Source organism: Temnothorax nylanderi, unplaced genomic scaffold, assembly GCF_030848795.1.
Source record: "Temnothorax nylanderi isolate EJ_2023f unplaced genomic scaffold, tnyl_v1.0 TNYL_tig0897_pilon, whole genome shotgun sequence".
NCBI classification, from domain to species: domain Eukaryota; kingdom Metazoa; phylum Arthropoda; class Insecta; order Hymenoptera; family Formicidae; genus Temnothorax; species Temnothorax nylanderi.
Genome location: NW_027249959.1, coordinates 34,268 through 55,458, shown reverse-complemented (window position 1 = coordinate 55,458; position 21,191 = coordinate 34,268). Strand labels below are relative to the sequence as shown.

Genomic DNA, 21,191 nt, shown 5'->3' with positions numbered 1-21,191 from the left:
ACCCCGGGTGGCATTTAAGGGTTAAACAAACAAATCGTTGCTCTTCAAAACGAGAACGCTGAATTAAGGGAGCTATTAAAAAAGAATACCGAGGAACTGGAAGAAACTAAGACAAGAAACATAGCATTGCAAGTGAGAGTGGTCAACGAATTTGATGAGTTTCGAAGTAATAATAATAAAATATTTTATTACGAATGTATTAATTATTAAGATATTAAATATATTTCGTGTTATTAATGTATAATTTATCACTGATATATAGATATATTAAAAGAGGTAGTACAAAAAATCAATTACCGACTCAAGAAAATAACAATGAGCTTTTCGCTGTAGGCTATCGAAGAATTGCTGATAATACGGTAAATTTGGTTTTTACAATTAACGAGAATTTTATTTAACATTTCTAATATCAAGAAATCGGGAATTATTCGAAATTCGAAGCAGTCCATATACTTTTATTACTTATAAAATATATAATAAATACAATTATTTCAAAAAGTCTTAACAAAATAAATAATATATATATATATATATATATATATATATATATATATACATAATCCTCTTTTCATAAATTATTGTTGTAATTTATTCCTTCAAGTCCTGCATTACATTTTCTAGATTCATATTGGCCGAGACATATGGCTTTCTTGTCCGGTGTATGACAGCATTATACAATTAAGCCGTTCAAAGGCACAATTTGTGAAGAATTGTGCTATTGCAGTTTTTGGAACAACGTCTTTAAAAGAGAGTACTGTGACTGGAACTGTATCAAACCGAATAAGAAACAAAACATCGGTGGTCCCTCGTCAAAAATTAGATGCAACCAAATTATTGGCTCTGAAAGGTACAGTGTGATATATATGTTATGAATTTTATGAAACATCAATGTTTTTTTGGATTACTTAATAACCTAATTATTTTATGTTTTAGACATATTTCGTCATGTATTAAAAACGAAATATAACTTGAATGAAGTAGCAATCGAGCTCGAACTCACGCGAGTTGGTACCTACGTGAGCCAAAAAATCTATGAACTGAATCGACCATGTAGAGTCCCAAGTGGCATTAAAAAAGGTTTATACATTAACATTATTTGAGTAGAAAGAAATCGTTATTTCATGAAATTAATATTGTAATTTGTTTCATATTTATAGTATTGAGAGATATAGAGCAGGTATCTCAGAATCAGAAAGAAAGTGAAAAAGAAAATACTATCGATTTGGACTCAATTCTAATACTACCGATTTGGACTCAGATTCTAACCCATAAATAAAAAAATGAAGTTTTTAAACAAAGTCTGTGGAAATACATGGTTTCTTAAAAATATTTTCAAGTCATTATTATGTTTTATATTACTTTTAATATTTTTTGATTAATATTATTTGACGAACATAAACGATTTTCAAATATAATATATATTTCTTTGGCTCGAAAACAAAGTTCGTCGAAGTATTTTTATGATTTGTTATTAAGATTAAAATAATAAAATATTTTATTTGTATTTTAGTGCAATTTTAAATAAGACGTTTCTAATGTAAATGTTGTTTTTATTTCTCTAATAACCGTGAAAATTTTGGCCCTTGGCTTCCTGGTGCTGTTGTCGCAAAGGTGGAAGCTTAATTATTTCAAAACAATTAATGCAGTTCTTTCTTTATCATAGAAAGATCTCTGATACGGTTTATTTTTCTTTTACACGGTTATAATCCGGTGGCATACAGAGTAACAAACATCTAAAGATGTTAGGATAGGCAGGTCAGGGATGACGAGAATTAACCGGTTAGGATTAATGAACTGGATCTTTTATTATAACGCGTGTACACTCAAGAATGTTCGAGACGGAAGAAGAAGAAGCTAACGTACACACATAGCAACGAACAAAAGTGAAGTGAAAGTTTTTGGAACGCTGTAGAAGACAGCGTCATCTAAAGTAACTAGAGAAAAAGACGATAGCGCCACCACAATCCAGCAGCGCTACTGTTAGCCATTGGTAAAAGGTTTATAGAGAGTAACGAGGGCGCGAATTGTTCAATCTCTAACACCCTCCCTCAAGTTGCGCCCGGGAACAATCGATGGGTTGAAGTCCCAGGCCTGATATACATCTCAAATGTCTAACTCCAGATAAGGCTTTAGTGAGGATGTCGGCAATCATCTCCTCCGTAGGAAGATATACAAGCTTCAATGCGCGTTCATTTATCGCCTGACGGATGAAGTGGTGTCTAATATCTATGTGCTTGGACCTGGAATGAAACACAGGGTTTTCAGCCAACAGTCCAGCACTACGGTTGTCGTTGTAGATTACAGCGTCCGCGAGATCCGCACGTCCGAGTTCCTTGAGAAAGCTGGTAAGATACATGGCCTCCTTGGTAGCGTCGGCGATAGCCATATATTCGGCCTCCGTGGATGATAAAGCAACCGTTCTCTGTTTGCGCGATTCCCATGTTATGGCGGCTCCGCTGAGTGTGAAGATGTAGCCGGTGTAGGAACGTCTGTCGATAGCGCAATTGCCCCAATCAGCATCCGTATAGCCTCGCAACGATTGATCGTTTTTGTGGAAGACTAACTCATAATCGGAAGTCCTCTGAAGGTATCGGAGCACACGTTTGGCAGCAGCCCAATGTTCTCTTGTGTGACTTGTATTGAACTGACTAAGTGCACTTACTGCATGCGCTATGTCGGGGCGTGTTCCCACGGCAAGATACATCAGTGCACCAATTAGTTCCTGATATGGGTAATTTTCGGTGTTATTCTCTTCAACGCCCGCGTTCTTCGTTAGCTTGACGCCTAAGGCAATGGGGGTGCTAACGGGCTTACAATCACCCATGCCGAAACGCTTCAAAACCTCCCTGACGTAACCTCGCTGACCAAGATGAATCCTCTCTCCATCGCGCCGAATCTCGATGCCTAAGCAGTATTTGGCGTGGCCGAGGTCCTTAACCTTGAATAATCCAGCAAGCCCACTCTTGATCCGATTTTCCATATCTCGATCCTTGGAAATGATTAGGATGTCGTCCACATAGACGAGCACAAAGGTGAGTTTTTTCTCGTCGACATAAACGCATGGGTCCGCGTTGGTAGGAGTTAATCCCATGCTGCGAAGCGCTTCATCGAGCACCTCGTGCCACTGTCTTCCGGCCTGACGCAGGCCGTAGAGGGCTTTCAGTAATATGCACACCTTGTCCGGTCCCTTGATGTTTTTCAGCATAGCGCGAACTCGCTCCAGAATCTTGGGATCCTCCTCCTGACGGGCCATCCTCTCGAGAGTAGCTTGCAATAGGTCCGGCAAGTCCATGTATATGTCGGTGTCGATTTTTCCGTTTAGATATGCAGTCTCGATATCTAATTGGGAAACCGTCAGATCGAACTTTGCGGCTAGAGCCATCAGGAGTCGAAGCGAACCTAGGCGGGCGACCGGAGCGTAAGTTCCAAGGAAGTCGATACCGGGACGTTGAGCGTATCCCTTCGCGACTACGCGTGCCTTCCTTCGATTTAAGACTCCGTTGGCGTCGAATTTATTTCTTAAGACCGTACGGCACTTAATGACTTTCGCGTTCTTGGGTCTTGACACGATGTCGAAAGTATCGTTGATGACAAGGCTTCTAATTTCCGAATATATCGCGTCGAGCCATTCATCCTTATCTGGTCCGGATATTGCCTCGCGAAACGGGACTTCGCATGCATTGAATGCGAATTCGGCATCTTCCCACGTCTCATCTTCGCTTGACTCGACCTGATTTCCTGCTTCCCGTGGTTCGGCGACGCCCGGCACCATGTTATATCCTTTGGCGGGTCGACCCGGTTTGCCCGTCAATATTTTGCGCGGTCTACCGGGACCACGTCGTAATTGATCGTCTGCTGGATCCGGTTCCCCTTGGTCGGCTTCGTTCGCAGCGTTAATTGGCGGGTTCTCATTGTGACCGCCCCGATCTGGCTCCTCATCGTTCGGTAGAACCCCCGCATCAGGGTGTGTGTTTCCGCCAATTTCAGTCTCGCCGATCGTCCCTGGGCTCTGCTGATTATCTGAAACAGAAAAAAGGTTGCCCGAGGATCCATGGACAGGATCTTGCTGGCCCTCCCTGGTCTGGAGCTCGTTGAAGAACTTGACATCTCGCGTCACATGAATCTTCATCTCAGACGGCACCCAAACGCGATAGGCCTTGGACGTTTCGGAATATCCGACGAGAGTTCCTTCAATTCCTCTTGGCGAAAACTTGCCCTTGTCAGGAGATTTGTCTAGGATGTACACCTTGGCTCCAAATTTCTGCAGGTATTTAAGGCTGGGGCGCCTGCCCGTCCACACCTCGAAGGGTGTCTTCGTATCGAGAATTTTTGTCGGGCACCGATTTCTCACGTGATTGGCGGTTGCAACAGCTTCGGCCCAAAAAGATGTCGGGAGTCCGGATTCCGTCAGCATGCAGCGAGCAGACTCGACGAGTGTCCTATTCTTCCGCTCGGCTACACCGTTTTGTGCGGGTGTATATGGAGTCGTTAACCGTCGTTGAATTCCAGCCTCCGCCAATATTTTATCCATAGTTGCGTTGCAAAATTCCCTCCCGTTATCTGACTGCAGTGCTTTGATTCTCTTACCGGTTTGCGTCTCTGCGTAATTTTTATACTCCAGAAACTTGGATGCCACCTCGGATTTGTTTTTCAGAAAATAAATCACGGTCCAGCGGCTATGGTCGTCGGTAAATGTGAGAAAATATCGGGCGCCGCCCCGCGACTGTGTTCGCATGGGGCCGCACAGATCTGTGTGCACTATTCCAAGCAAGTCAGGTGATCTTGCGTGACGTTTTGGAAAGGGGAGTCTCGTGAGTTTTCCGGTGGCACATACATCACACGGAGGAAGCACGTCGTTGACCTTGAAGGTTAAGCCAGATGCCATCTCGTTTCGTAGCATGAAAGACATGTCGTTCCAGTTCAAATGGCCAAGCCGGCAATGCCATTCGGTCGCGCTATTCGAGGCACTCGTAGCTATGCATGCCGTGTCATGTCCCTCACGTAAGAAAAACAGATCACCCTCACGATCAGCCACCATTTTTATAACACCGTTAGCGTCTTTCACGTATGCGTGTTTTTCGGTAAACAGGACTTTATGATTTTTATCGACTATTTTCGCGATCGATAAGAGGTTCGTTCGAAGGTCCGGTACGTATAGCGCGTTCGCGAGCGTAACCTCCCTGTTCCGTTTACCGTTCGAGACTGTCACGTTCACGTCACCCTTGGCCGTCGCGCACGCGGTTGCCTGGTTTGCTAACTTTATACCGTTCTCAGCTTTGTACGTTTTCGCGAATAACTTGGCGTCCTTACAGAGATGCGAGGTGCATCCGCTGTCGAGACACCACCTTTGACTCGTCACATAATTTGACGATCCGCTCGTGGAGACATTAGAGATTTCGTTTGCGTAAAAAACGTCACTCGCGGTATTCGCACTTTGGGCTTCCCTCTTCTTCTTGAAGCAGTCCGCGGCCTTGTGGCCCTTCTTCTTGCAATAGTGACACTTGTATCTTGCTTCGTTCGAGGAGTTCTTACCGCCTTGTTGACGGCCGGTGGCGCCATCCGTCGGTGTCTTCGACTGTTGCTTCGAGAACATGGCGTTCGTGTCCGCCTCGGCGTTTTTATGAACCTTGCTATCGCGCTCTTCGATGATCTTGATCATCAATGCGTCTATGTCCGGCAGATTGTCGCGAGATTTGATTGCGCAGCAAAAGTTGTCAAAACTGTTTGGCAAGCTGTGAAGCAGCATTATAGACAGTAAATCGCCGTTGATCTCGATATCCATATTATGCAATTTATCCACCGTATCCATGTATCGGGATAAGTAATCCCTCGCGTCTTCGTCCTCGCGCATTTTCTTCAATAGTAATTGTTCCAAGAGCGCGGCTTTTCTCATAGGTCCCTGGGAAGCGTAAACAGATTTTAGCCTGTCCCATACCTCTTTGGACGTGTTGCAGTTCCGAATATGCTTAAGTTCCGTCGGACTAACGGACAAGACTAGATCACTCTTCGCCTTGCGATCCTGGATGGTCCAGTTGTTCAGCGCAGTTTGTGCCGCGGCGAGTGCTTCGCCTTCGCCGGTCACGGCGGGCCTCGGAATGTCGCCATTAACGTACGGCCACGAGTCGTTTTTTACCAAAAGCGCCTCAACTTGGATTAACCACGTATCGTAATTGTGCTTCGTTAAGAGTTCGATGCGCGTCGAATTAAACGTACTCATGTTTGATAGCTATTCGTGGCTCAACTATTTCGCGTCGTAGTTCGTTTCGCGCGTACGCGATCAAGCACTTCCGATAAAGGCGTACACAGAAAAAGTCCTTCGTTCGATTTTCGTCGTTCGCGAAACCGCTGGGCCCATAACCTGTTAGGATAGGCAGGTCAGGGATGACGAGAATTAACCGGTTAGGATTAATGAACTGGATCTTTTATTATAACGCGTGTACACTCAAGAATGTTCGAGACGGAAGAAGAAGAAGCTAACGTACACACATAGCAACGAACAAAAGTGAAGTGAAAGTTTTTGGAACGCTGTAGAAGACAGCGTCATCTAAAGTAACTAGAGAAAAAGACGATAGCGCCACCACAATCCAGCAGCGCTACTGTTAGCCATTGGTAAAAGGTTTATAGAGAGTAACGAGGGCGCGAATTGTTCAATCTCTAACAAAAGAAGGTCTGACTGATATATAGCTGAGAAATTTCAAATTTTTCCAATTTTTTTCTGACAGGGCATCGTAAATAAACGGTTCACTATTAACCATATTAAAAAGACAATTATAGCTACTTTAATACCATTAAAAATTATAGAAACCGATGCACCACTAATAAGAAATTTAGGATGCAAGCCCATGTGTATTGTATCGAGAATTTCTTATAGAGTATCGTGGATAAACGAAACTTCAATTATGTTAAAAACTGATTGAGACCGATATAAAGGTAATAAGAAATTTCCGATAGAATCCCAAGTATTTTGCAACGTGAGTTTCTGATAGAATACCGTAAATAAACGATTCACTAATTATATTAAAAACGATAGAAACTGATATATAGCTGATAAGATATTTACGATAGGATTCCAAGTATTTTGTAACGTGAGTTTCTGATAGAGTACCGTAAATAAACGATTCACTAACCATATTAAAAACGATAGAAACTGATGTATAGCTGATAAGACATTTACGATAGGATCCCAAGTATTTTGTAACGTGAGTTTCTGATAGAGTACCGTAAATAAACGATTCACTAATTATATTAAAAACGATAGAAACTGATATATAGCTGATAAGATATTTACGATAGGATTCCAAGTATTTTGTAACGTGAGTTTCTGATAGAGTACCGTAAATAAACGATTCACTAACCATATTAAAAACGATAGAAATTGATGTATAGCTGATAAGACATTTACGATAGGATCCCAAGTATTTTGTAACGTGAGTTTCTGATAGAGTACCGTAAATAAACGATTCACTAACCGTATTAAAAACGATAAGAAATTTTTTTATCGTTTTCTATCGGATATGGTTACCAGGGTATCCCTCTAATTTTCTCAGAAAGATTTAGATAACAATTTGTGACAATCTTATAATATTCTTGATTCAACTATAGACGGATCTGAAGGAAATCTTATTATATTCTTTTGCGGAAAAAAATGTGTACACTAAGAAAAAAATGTTCTGGATTTTAGTAAATATTAGTTTGCATACAACTGTGACTTTATTTATTAAAATGAGGAAAATTTTCCTTTTTATTAGTATATTTTTTTCTCAGTAAATACACATATACTAATAAAAAGGGAAATTTTCTTCATTTTAATAAATGGAGTCATAGTTGTATGCAAACTAAAATATTTACTAAAATCCAGAACATTTTTTTCTCAGTGTAGATTGTCAGGAAATCTTATGTTATTCTTCCAAGATCCTTTTTGCGATAGAATAAAGTCAAGGTTTTTGCGAAACACAGATATACCGGGTGTAACAAAAAGGTCGGGACCCTGGATTATCTCGGAAAGTTGACGTTTTCGGAAGAAATGTTTTATACAAATGTTATAGGATACCAAGTTACCCATTACGTGGTGATATTGGTTTGACCTTGAACGATCTTGGGAAAGTCACATCAGAGTTACATTAAGTTTTTTAAATGGGGACCCCTATTTTTTATTGTAAATTCTTGTAGCCGACGTCGAGAACTTTACAAAATAGTATAAGTAAATTCCATTTGGCCAAGAACTATTCGAGATATGCGCCGATAAAAATAGCGTTATTTCGAGGTTTAGGGACTCCAAACAGCCGTCGGTGACCCAGCCAGCGAAGGCAAGATCGGTCGGTGATCCAGCCAGCTAAGGCAAGATCTTGCTTTCGCTGGCTGGGTCACTGACCGATCTTGCCTTAGCTGGCAGGATCACCGACCGATCTTGCCTTACCTGGCTGGATCACCGACCGATCTTGCCTTCGCTGGCTGGGTCACCGACGGCTGTTTGGAGTCCCTAAACCTCGAAATAACGCTATCTTTAACGGCGCATATCTCGAATAGTTCTTGGCCAAATGGAATTGACTTATACTGTTTTGTAAAGTTCTCGACGTCGGTTACAAGAATTTACAATAAAAAATAGGGGTCCCCATTTAAAAAACTTAATGTAACTCTGATGTGACTTTCCCAAGATCGTTCAAGGTCAAACCAATATCACCACGTAATGGGTAACTTGCTATCCTACAACTTTTGTATAAAACATTTCTTCCGAAAACGTCAACTTTCCGAGATAATCCAGGGTCCCGACCTTTTTGTTTTTGTTTTCAATGAGAAGGAGGGGAGGGGGACACGATGACGGCGGCACGCTGGCGATGAGGTACTTCCGGCTTGCGGAAGTACTGCTGCCGGAACAAGTGACATGAAACAAAAAAATTAAACATATTCTTACTCTATATAACACTGGGCATGGCATGAACCAAAATAAAAAAGAATAAATAAAAAATGACAAAATGGCGAGACATTGAAATTAATTTTATTTTAAAAAAATCGACACCTAAATTTCAATGTCTCGCCATTTTGTCATTTTTTATTTTTTCTTCTTGATTTTCGTTCATGCCATGCCCAGTGTTATATAGAGTAAGAATATGTTTCATTTTTTTGTTTCATGTCACTTGTTCCGGCAGCAGTACTTCCGCAAGCCGGAAGTACCTCATCGCCAGCGTGCCGCCGTCATCGTGTCCCCCTCCCCTCCTTCTCATTGAAAAAATTTGTACTTATTTAATAAAAGCTACTTAAGCAGCACACATAATTTCAACTTGCTATATTCAATAGTTTTCTAAAAAAAAATTCGTAAAAAAAAGGCATTTTTTTGACCCAACAAGGTAGAAACCTCCCTTAAGGCAAAGATAAACGTAAGACGAAAAAGGTTGTTGTACAATAGCCTTTCAAGACTTACGTTTTACTCTGCCTTACCTTATATCCACGACTACGACGTTGATGTAAACACTTAGGCTTCGTTCTCGGTCAATAGCGTATCACGTTATTGGCGTTGACGAAAGACGGTAGCACACATCGGTTTCGCGCTAAATACTGTGGCGCTAACACGGCTAACATCGCGTGAAGATTTAGTCTAAACGCAAGAATATATAAGCTTAAATTTATATATATTACTCTTGTCTCAAGACATTAAGTCAATCTTATTTTATTCGACAGAGGAGAATAGGAATTATTAATTTAATCTTAACCCTAATCCCTCCAACCATGCACTTTCGTGTTCCACGCGTTTCTAACGTCGTTTGTTCCGGTCATTTGTTCCGGAAAACCAACGGCCGTGGGATAATCCCCCCCACCTCTAAAAAAAGTTGTTATAGGCTGCGTTTCGCTATTCACTCGCAGTACTGGCAGCACTGTAAATCCGTTCCAATATACGCGGCAATAAGCTGTCAAAGCGTTTTCGTGTTCATGTGACGTCATAGATTTTGTCGTCACTTCCTACTTTCATTACTGCGGCTCGCGAGGTGAGGCATTCGCAGTAAGAACATGGCGGCTATGGCGGCACTTTTGGAAGAATTGGTCCTTGTGGACCTGGAAGGCAACAACGAGAAATATACAGTAATCTTTAGTCACGAACAGTGATCGGCAAAAATTCTGTTTTTAGTAATGATATCGGCGGTTATTTTTAATTAATTAAAAATAAAAAATTTGAATGTTTTTAATTTTAATTAACAAAAAATTGGTAATTAATAAAATACTAAGCTCTAAATTTAAAATAATTATTAATTGATTGAAAATATAATACTCTGTCTAAAAAATTAATAAATAATCAGAAATATATTGTTCATAATTTAAAAATTGGCCATTATATAAAATAAATTGTAAATTTTTAAAAAAATTACTCATTTAAAAAAAATATTTATAATTTTTTAAAAAATTAGTAGTTTTTAAAAAGTAAATTATTTGAACAATTAGTAGATAATTATTAGAAAATATATTACTAATTTTTTTAGAAAATTAGCATTTATTAATTGTTTATATTCACGCGGGCGATATGTTGCGTTTTAAACTTCCTTTTTTTAAATATATCAGAACTTATTTTGGGGATTATTCTTGTTCTTTGCTCAACGAATAAGTTAATTCTTTGCGAATTAAAATTTGTAAGCGAATGATTCTTTATTGTATAAGGGGGTATATTGTTTTAATTTAACGACTACACTGAAAAAGGCCACAGTTATGGCCGAAACGTTTGTTATTGTCAAGTCATTGTTATGATTTTAAATACATGTCAGCATCAACAACCTGCTAGTTCGCAAGCCCTTTTGTCTTGTTATTATTATTTCAAGCGAACATTATACATTATTGTTTATACTAAATAATTTTTTCATACTGAAAATTCGTGTTTTTTGGGAAAATTTGCAATTACTAGATAAACTATAAACGTGCTTTGCACGCTCCCCCCCCTCAACGGTACCCCTTCCCCCCAATATAACAATTATAATTTAATTATAATAATTATAAACAAATAATTGTTAATTTTATGTGTTCATATACGTATTTTTCTTATTTATTCAGATATTTCTTGATATAAATAATTTTTAACGTTTCTAACTTGACGTTGGTTACCTAGAAAAACTTAATAACTGAATCAAATGATCTCACTCTAGATAAAGCAACATATATAATTTTCGTTGATTAAACACATCTTTTCTTCAATCACACCAACTTTATCAAACATTTAAGTTTGAGAATTATTGTTTTTTTTTACAAAATTATATTTTTTAATATAAATAAAGTTTAATTGTTTATTATCGACTTTCTTTGAATGTTTTTTCTGTTTTTTTATTGCTTCTTTTAAAAACCTTATATGTACAAAAAAGGTTAAAATATAAAGTTTTAAAAGTCTGTATACGATTATTGAATGTATTAAATATTTTTTTCTAACATCTGGTATTAGCTCGAAATTGGCCGTTTGATATTATTTAGCTATTGCTTGTCGAGCGAAACTTTTGTTAAAGTTTTAAAAATTCACAAATATTTGAGTCCGCCATATTGGATTTATTTTTTGGAATTTTTAAAATTTGTTACAATATGCAAATTCTACACCAACAATACCACATATATACAAAAAGGTCTAAAAAAATATTGATAATAAAGTACTTTTGAATCGGGGGATCACTTTTCGGGGAATCACATTGGATTTTTTAAATAAGAAATTACATTCAGGGGCGGATTTACCACTAGGCAGAGTAGGCAACTGCCTAGGGCGGCAAATTTTTGGGGGCGGCAAATTTTGGGGCGTGAAAAAATTTGAATTTAATAATTTATAATGACATTACATGACATTTCAACTGAAAACATTTTTTCTTCAAGATTTTAAAACATATATTTTTCACATTTTCTAATACTAGTTTTCCTAAAAGGACCGACTCTTTTGAATTCGCGGAAATCATCATGGCGTCCGTGTCATTTCCGAATTGAAATGAAAAGGTCTATTAATGCTTTGGTAGTCAGCTATTTAATTTTTTAACAGAAGTTTAAAATTTTTAACTAGATAGTACCCATCTCTACTCCTGAAGCTTCTTGCAGTGCAAGTGCAGATACTCAAACAATGTTTATCATTGAAGAACAACTTGAACCTGAGCTCCAATTTTCAGTGAGTAGAGATCCTGCTGAATGGACAATTAATGATGGCACTAGGGATTACGTAGCAATTAACGGTATGGAACAAAACGTCGATGTGGATTTTGCTCACAGTAAACATACGTATGAGGACGGTGTGACACGTTACTTATCAAAATCACTGTTCGAACGTAATCTTTTAAATGGCGAAAAAACCTTTCGTCAGTGGCTAATTTACTCTCAAAGTACTGGTAGAGTATATTGCGGACCGTGTCTTGCATTCAATGGAGGTTCTCAATTCGGTAGCAAAGAAGGGTTTAACGACTGGAAAAATGCTTTTAGTCGCGTAGCATCTCACGAAAATTCGTCAAGTCACAAATTGTCCATTCTAAATTTAAAACGAAGGGGAAATATTTGTGGCCGCTTAGATAACAAACTGACAGTTCAACTCGAGGAAAGAATAAATTACTGGAGGAATGTACTAAAACGCGTGGTGGCAACTGTAAAAGCCCTGGCTTCACGTGGTCTTTCGTTTAGAGGACACGATGAAGTATTTGGATCTGTAAAAAACGGGAACTATCTAATGTCTTTGGAACTTATCGCAGAATTTGATCCGTTTTTAGCCGATCACATTTCACGATATGGTAATCCTGGCAGTGGTCACACTAGTTACCTCTCTTCTACTATTTGCGAAGAATTTATTCATCTAATGGCGGATAAAGTGACAAGTCTCATTATTGCTCAATTGAAATCGGGAAAATATTTTTCGATTATTGTCGATTCTACGCCAGACATATCCCACGTCGATCAACTAACTTTTATTGTCAGATACGTCCTTAATGATGGTTTACCTATTGAACGCTTCCTGGAATTTATTCCCAACATCGGCCACTCAGCAAAGGCAATGGAGAAAGCAGTAACTGGCATATTAAATAAATATGAAATTGACATCACGAACTGTCGAGGACAGTCTTACGACAACGCAGCTAATATGTCGGGTGCTTATAACGGGCTGCAGGCACAAATTAAAAAGCTATCGCCACAAGCGGAATATGTCCCTTGTTCAGCTCACTCGCTCAATTTAATTGGCGAATCCGCTGCAGAAAGCTGTGAAGAGGCATGTAGATTTTTTGCACTTGTACAAGAGATATTTAATTTCTTTGCTTCCTCGACTCAACGCTGGGAAATTCTCCAAAATGAGATCCAGCTAAACAAAAAATTAAAGGAAGACAAAAATGAAACGACTACCATAAAAAGTTTATCGGTGACTAGGTGGTCGGCACGCGCAGATGCTTGTCGAGGTTTGTACGAATCGTGGGACGACATTATACATGTACTAAAATTAATCGAAGATAATAAGCAACAGAAAGCTATCGTCAGATGTGAAGCGAAGGGCATTCGGCTTAAACTTGAACGACTAGAAACAGCTTTTATGACAGTTTTTTGGGGTTTCATTTTGAGCAGAATTAATGCAACCAATAAAAAACTGCAGAGTGTAGATATTGATATATTTACAGTTGTGAAGCTTTACGATTCATTAATTAATTTAATTACAAATATTCGCGAAGACTTCAACTATTATGAGGAGAAGGCACTGAGCTTTTCGGTAGTGCAAGAGTACGAGAAGGATACGAAACGACAGAAGAAGAGAAAGATACGTTCTGACGAATCTAGTAGCGATGGAGAAAGATTGACCGGACGAGAGGATTTACGAATTAATACGTTTTTAGTCATAATTGATAACCTCCTTATGGAGTTTAAAAAACGCCACATTGCTTATCAGCGATTTCACGAAAAATTCGCTTTCCTCATCAACCTACCATCCTTAAGTCCAGATGAAATACGAAAAAAAGCAATCAATTTGCAGAAGACATATCAGTCGGACCTTGAAGAAACTTTTGCAGATGAATGCCTTCATTTTGGTGCACACTGTTCCACGGGCCATGAAAAATCGGAAACTTCTTTGAAATTATTAAAATGGATTCGAGAAGAAGATCTGCAAACCGTGTATCCAAATGTCGATATCGCACTTCGCATATGTGCTTGTGTTCCAGTTACGAACTGTACGGGAGAACGTAGTTTTTCATGGTTGCGCCGTGTTAAAAACTATTTACGTTCTACGATGAATGAGGATAGACTCAACGCACTCGCCATACTCAGCATAGAATCACAATTATCGAGATCTTTAGATTATGACGATATAATTAATGAGTTTGCGAAAAAAAAATCGAGACGGGAAAATTTATAAGTACAATCAATATTTAAATAAAATTTCTTTTTTCACGCCTTACATGGGCGGCAAATATTTTAGTGCCTAGGGCGGCACAAGCCCAAAATCCGCCCCTGATTACATTAATAAGAAATTTTCAATTTTCCACCGAGATGACTGGGAAGTACAAGTAGCGCTAGTAATACGCTTATGCTAAGCTATGCATTTCGTGTGCGATGGCTCTAATGCTAGCCACACACCCTTTTCATAAAACGTTAACACGTTAACAGGTTTTGACCAATCGCGTATATCCGTCCCCTTCGTCTTGCCCAGTATCTCTGATTGTAATATTGTCAGTTACCTCATGTTCATACTTGTTTTTGCCAAGACAACTTGTTTCAGAGTCAAGGATAAAAAATTATTTTTATTTAATTGTTAATTTTCTGAAAAATTAAAAAATATTTGTTTTTTATTATTATTTTTTAGAAAATTAGAAATTATTTTTATTCAATTATTTATTTTTGAAAAATTAGTTATAATTCTCGATTTATTATTAAATTTTCTAAGAATTAAAAAATAATGTTAAACATTAATAATTTTTGTAAAAATAATCTTTTTTTGAAATTATTTACAAATTGTTAGGTAAATAAAAATAAGTTTAAAAAATTTTATTTTTTTGGCACTTAATATATTGTATTTTGGCTTATTAATGATTGCTTTGACATTTAAAAAATAAATAATGAAAATTTTTTTGCCAATCACTGGTCACGAAGATGCGGAAAAAGCCCGAAAAGGTTACTAAATTAATATAATTAATATAATAATAAATAATTTCGATATTTTCATAAATCTGAAAACTGATTCTTTTTTATATATTTAGAATAGGTGCTCCTATCGTCGTGTCACGACGTGTCTAAGATAGGTTAAGATAGGTTATATTTCTTTCTTATACATAACAACAGTCGCAGTACTGCGGATATCGTTCCGTTATTGCAGCGTTATATGCGGTAAAAGCAACAGAAGTAATTACGGAACGATCTTGCAGCTGTGCTTAATGACGTCACATCGTCAGTACTTACAGTGAATACAGAAACGCAGCCCTAGTAGGGAACATCAGGTAGAAATTTCAGAGCACTAGCTCATTTACTCTCGAAACGGCAAACAGTCAAAATCTCGTTGATTAAATGGCGGAAAAAACGTTGGAGGGATTCGGATTAATATTGTTTTATTTTTATACTGCTTCAAGTTGTGATGAGATTAAACATGTCAAAAATATTTTTTGTCTCGTTATTAGAAATTCTTTCTGAGAGTGCGTATACACGTGTGTGGATCGAGCAATGCGGAGTGCTCTTTATTTACAGCATATTTATATATAAGTAAGTAACTATTATATTATAAAAGTTGTATATTAATGATAAGAACTCAATTAACCATACGTGCTATGAATAGTAGCTGGTGATGCAGGATTCATTTTCCAATTTACAAGAGAGATTTACAGAAGAGAGGAAATATCAAATCTATCTACGTTCTATAATAGACTTGTCTTTGGACATATCAAAAATATCATCAAGGTTCGTCAATGCTATTATTTCGATGGTACCAAACAGTGTAACTTTCTATAAAATAACCTCAAAATTTGGCGAAATATGTAAACGATAACGTATAAAGCTGGTACAATACATGCATGGAGACGATTTGTTGAAGAAGTATTGTACGGCTTTAATACATCATCGTTTGCATTATATCACTGAAAGAGTAATTTAGTATAAAATTAGTATAAAGTTGATAGACGTAACAAACGATCAGTATAAACAAGACCAAAACTGACTTTTTATTTATTTCTATATTTTTTTCACATATATATGTGCTATCACACTCCAAAGTATATAAATATATTATTGTAAGCATATTTTATATGTACAGGGCAATGAATATATCTTAATATACAGGATCAATTGTTGTATCAAATTCAAGAAACCACCATTTGGAAAATTTGACCCTGGCTAAAAGATAAACATCAGTGAACAATATATCATAAGGAAAACTCTGTACGAGATACTAAGATTGGGGATGAACATCTTCCCTTAACTTCTATTGACAGTTTTCTTACTTTTGAGGAAATGCTAAAGGATGACCAAGAAGCTGCGTAAGTAAAGCTGCTTATTATTATTATTATTAAATTATGTATATATTAAATTATAACCTTTCTCTTATCTAACCTATATTGAATTCTTCTTGTTTTGGAAGCTTTTAGACAATAATCCCTTGTAATACAGAGAAAGACTTGGAACACTCTATAATGGAATGGCTTAGATTTGCAAACACCCGTAAACAAAGAAAAAAATCTGAAAAGATAAAAAAGTGATATAATGTATTTTTATATACAGAATAAATCACTGAAGATGTTACTAATATTTCTGAAATTGAACGAGAAATTCTTATTTTCTAGCAACTGTTTGGTAAAGATCCGGAAGGTTAATAATCCGTTTAAAAGGAAAGAATAAGAGTTTGAAGAAAAAAATTAAAAGAGTTATATTGAACTAGAACACCTGTATCGCATTGCCTAAAGAAAAGTTAGAAGGTACTTAATTTCCCTTATTCGAAGGATGACTTCAAAAACTTCCCCTCCTAGGATCAATCCTTTCTGAGATAATTGGCAGAGATAATTCGCAGAGATAATTGGCATACGAAATAAAACTCATAATAATACCTATATATGTATATATATTTTTTCATATAAATAAAACTACTTTTTTATGATAATTAGTGTAGTACATATTTATTGAAAATAAATACATATTGCCTGAAATAAAAACAAAATATCAATAACAACTTTAAATAAATGTTAGAATTAATATTACGGTAATCTTAATATAATATTGTAATAAAGTTGATAGTACGTTTAAATTTTTATCTCAGAAACATTACAGGAATGATAGAAAACCTTATCGCAATGTTATTTACAACGTTATGGCACTCCCATTTCAATATTACTGAAATTTCGGAATTGTGGTCAAAGTACGTTCATAATGATGTTCTATACAACATTAAGAACTGCATATTTAACAACATTACAAGTTCTAGAATATCATTGCAATAACATTGTAATAATGATTTTTTGCTTAATGGATACATACATTTTTTTTTAATTCTGATATACATATGTACATACATAAGATATTTTTTGTTTTAGAGTGAAATATATAGGGATGTACAATATGCAAAAGTTTCGGAACGGCTAATTATTTAAAAAAAAATTGATTTATTGGAAAAGTGTTTCAGATAAAAGTTGGAGAGTTCAAAGGAAGCCAATAGACGATTTTATTAGATACTAGCTTGATACACCCGTGCTTCGCTACGGTATCCGTGAAACACGTTTCCGTGAAAAATCCCTTCTTAGTGGGTGCTTACGTCATGAGAGGAATACACTACCCGAATTTCATGTTCCTAGGTTCAGGGTTTCGGGCTGGGCGTTGATGAGTCAGTCAGTCAGTCAGTCAGGACATTTGTCTTTTTATATATATAGATTGAGTCCGGGGGTCATATTGGGCCCAGTAGAGCTCAAGTTAAATTTTTAAATAGACACCTCTATTTTTTATTGTATTATCTTTTTCTACTAATTAATTTAACAACTATTGTCTCAAACTTTTTTTATTTACCTAATACTTTTTGAGATATTCAAAGAAAACTTGGTAACTTTCTCAATATTTAGCTTAGGATGTCTCGATAACTATTTGTCGAAGGGAAATGTGGTACAGACTTTTTGACTTGATTTGATCTTAAGAATATTCTGTTGCAATACTACCCCAACTTTTTTAAATACTTGTGTATACATGAAAGCTCCAAGAAGATATCTTACAAATATTTAAAAAAGGGTACTATTGCAACAGAATATTCTTCAGATCAAATCAAGTCAAAATGTACCACTTTTCCTTCTGACAAATAATTATCGAGATATCTTAAGCTAAATATTGAAAAAGTTACTAATTAAGTTTTCTTTGAATATCTCAAAAAGTATTAGGCAAATAGTGTTGCGAAACGCGCGTGACTACGCGTGGCGCGGAGGAAAGCCGACGGACGGAAGGATTGAAAGGCGGTTGCCGGTTGGAGATTAAGGAAAGTGCAAGGGGGGGTAGAGTGAGGGAGAAATGGTGGAGGAAAGGGGAGAAAAGAGCAACCCGAACCGGAAGGAAGGAAGTGGCGGAACGGCTGGCCGGAGGCGAGAAAGGAAAGCTGCCGGATAGACGCGGAAGGGAGCACGAGAGAGGGGACGGGGGAAAGATGAAGGAGGAAGGAGGGGCAGGATTCGGCGGTGGAAGAACGACGGACGGGGAGGTGATCGAGGGGAAAAGGACCGGGGGTCAGAGTCAGAGCTTGAAAAATTGATAAGAGTGGAAAGGGCGGGGGGGATAAGACGGAGAATAGGAGGGTAGCTGCAGAAGTTACATGCGGCATGAGCTGAGGCCCGAGGTAGAGGTGTGCAACGAGAAACAACAGGACAGTATTGGGGAGAGCGGCGGAGGACCGAGACGGCGCCGGGTGTCAGATGCCGTAGAGGGTGGCACTGCGGCGGGACGTTGAGGCGACGGATAAAGAGGTAAGACCCGCAAGGGCAGAGAACGACAAAAAATTAAAACCGGAGGCAGACTCCGCCCCGAGGCCGCAACGGGACCCCCAGAAGACGACCGACCGGCACCGACCGCCACAAAAGGAGCTCCAAGCAGCCATTGCCAAAGCAATGGTGCCAGAGCCCCGAAACAGCAGCGAGCAGGCAGCCCCGGCCGGCCGATCCCGGAGAACCCCCACGATCCCGAGACAGAACCCCCGGGAAGGAGGTCGATGTGCATTTATGCACAGCACAAAAAGCCACGCGACGAGGAACAGCGAAACCGGAAGACAGCGACCGCCGGCCAGACCCGGCCCATACCACCTCACGCAATGCACCGAACCCCAAGAAGGAACAGAGCCCGGGAAAGACCAGCGCCGGCCACCCCCCAGGAGAAACACCACCCCGCCGCAACCGCAAAAAACGCACGCCGCAAGAAACGAATTCCCATTTATAATCGCAATGGTCCAACTGCTAAACAACGCCGATATTCGCAATACCAGGATCCACGAGGGCCTGTTGTCTAATTCTTTCATCTTCCTCCTTACGACAGAGGACCCGCTCTGCAAACACCGAAAAAGCACGCCATGCTTCACGCGTTTTACAAATCTGATTAACAACAGCCGCCAACGAAACCTGACCAATAATTGCGGTCAGTTCACCACGCTCGTGACCCCAAAACGGGCACGATGCTAAAGTGTACTCTGAAGTATCTTCAGCAGTGGAGCAATATCTGCAAGTTGATGTCTCTTCCTTGCCGATCCTATAAAGAAAGGATCCAAAGCATCCATGGCCTGTGAGAAATTGCGTGATGCGAAAAGATAGAAAGCCAGAACGTCGGTCGAGCCATGAATCGAAGGACGGAGAGATCGCTTCACGTGTCCTTTTGCCAGATAGGCTGTTGTCGCTGATGTGTTCCAGCCATTGCTCCCGCAGGGTGGCCCACTCAGATTCCCTCACTTCCGAAGGGGAATCAACGGTATACATGCCGCACTCCTTTAATTCACGCAGGCGCATATATGTACGCCGGAGATAGTCCGCATAAAGATGTAGTGGAGGTATCCTCGCCAGTAAGGTCGCGGCCTCGTACGACACAGTACGGTACGACATGGTAGTACGCAAAGCCGACAGTCTAAGTGCTCTTCTCATGATCCGTTGCATGTTTTCCGAGGAAAGGGCCTGGCTCCAAATGGGTGCCGCGTACAGAGCAATAGAAAGGATAACACTATAGTATAATCTACGTTTGTTTTCCATTGCCGCACAGCGCTCTACTGACTTTAGAGACTTTTTCCGCTACATAATTGATGTGCCTGCGGAAAGACCATCTGGGATCTATGATTACGCCAAGATACTTCATGAATTTTGATATAGGAACTTCGATGCCCTCAAACTCAAAAACAGCATTGCGAGGGTGTTGACCAAAAAACATAGCTTCGGATTTAGGCCATGATATCTTGAGGCCAAGAAATTTAATGTTTTTCAACATGTATTCGAGGCACTCCGAGGCCAGCGCACAGGCAGCGTCAAAGTCGTCCTCCTCAACGAGCAAGAGCGTGTCATCCGCGTAACAGACGACGTGACATCCGCGGCGTAAGAGAGTCCTTAGGACCAGGTCGAAAGCTAAGTTCCACAAGAGGGGACCCAAAACAGAGCCCTGTGGGACCCCCCTGCGAACCCTCCTCATACATCTAACTCCATCCATCGTCCTGAATCTGACCTTTCTGCCTCCAAGATACGCCTCCACAATGCGGCGAAGGTATTTCGGAATGTGTTTAGTCCTTAATGCGTATCTAATGCCAGGATGTTTGATCGAATTAAACGCATTAAAGATGTCGAGAGAGAGTGCCAAAACCATTTTCCGCCTCGCACGAGCCTTCGTGATAATCTTTTTAACGTAAAAGAGGGCATCCGTAGTTGAACGCATCTTCCTAAATCCGAATTGATTTTCGGATAAATCGTATCTCGGATTTTCTTCAAGCCATGCGTTAATTCGATTAGCTATTACTCTCTCAAACGCCTTACCAACTTCATTCAGGAGGCAGATAGGCCGAGCCTTAGGCACCTCTCCCAAGGGGGAGCCTCTCCCTTGTGATTAGGGGGGGGGGGCAGAGGGCTGAAAGGAGAGGATTGATGAATCTTTATGTGCAGAAGTGGAGCAGGGCAGAGAGATGACAGGTGGCGGACTGGAGCTGGACAGGAAGTAAAGGAGACAATTTTGGGAGGTGGCGGAGGAGGAGCAGAGTCCAGCGGGAGTTCAGAGAGCCTGCCGCTCGAGGAGAGAACAGTTTAAAAGAGGGA

At 39.1% G+C, this 21,191-nt stretch overlaps 1 protein-coding gene and 2 long non-coding RNA genes across 4 annotated transcripts; 2 read left to right on the top strand and 1 right to left on the bottom strand.

Moving 5' to 3' along the window:
• Positions 1-8: 8 nt before the first annotated feature.
• LOC139785835 (uncharacterized) lies at positions 9-1,542 on the top strand. 2 transcript variants are annotated; one of them, XR_011722097.1, is made up of 5 exons: positions 9-132; positions 263-359; positions 622-847; positions 934-1,077; positions 1,158-1,542. It is a non-coding gene; the product is annotated as an uncharacterized lncRNA (long non-coding RNA). The 2 variants fall into 2 exon arrangements; XR_011722096.1 differs by having other exon boundaries at positions 9-166.
• A 13,517-nt stretch (positions 1,543-15,059) lies between these two features.
• LOC139785836 (uncharacterized) lies at positions 15,060-17,050 on the top strand. Its single transcript, XR_011722098.1, has 5 exons — positions 15,060-15,404; positions 15,582-15,663; positions 15,737-15,858; positions 16,211-16,433; positions 16,535-17,050. It is a non-coding gene; the product is annotated as an uncharacterized lncRNA (long non-coding RNA).
• A 2,317-nt stretch (positions 17,051-19,367) lies between these two features.
• On the bottom strand, positions 19,368-20,003 carry LOC139785839 (uncharacterized). Its single transcript, XM_071725009.1, has one exon. It carries the CDS (start codon positions 20,001-20,003, stop codon positions 19,368-19,370), a length of 636 nt encoding a protein of 211 aa, XP_071581110.1.
• Positions 20,004-21,191: the final 1,188 nt, after the last annotated feature.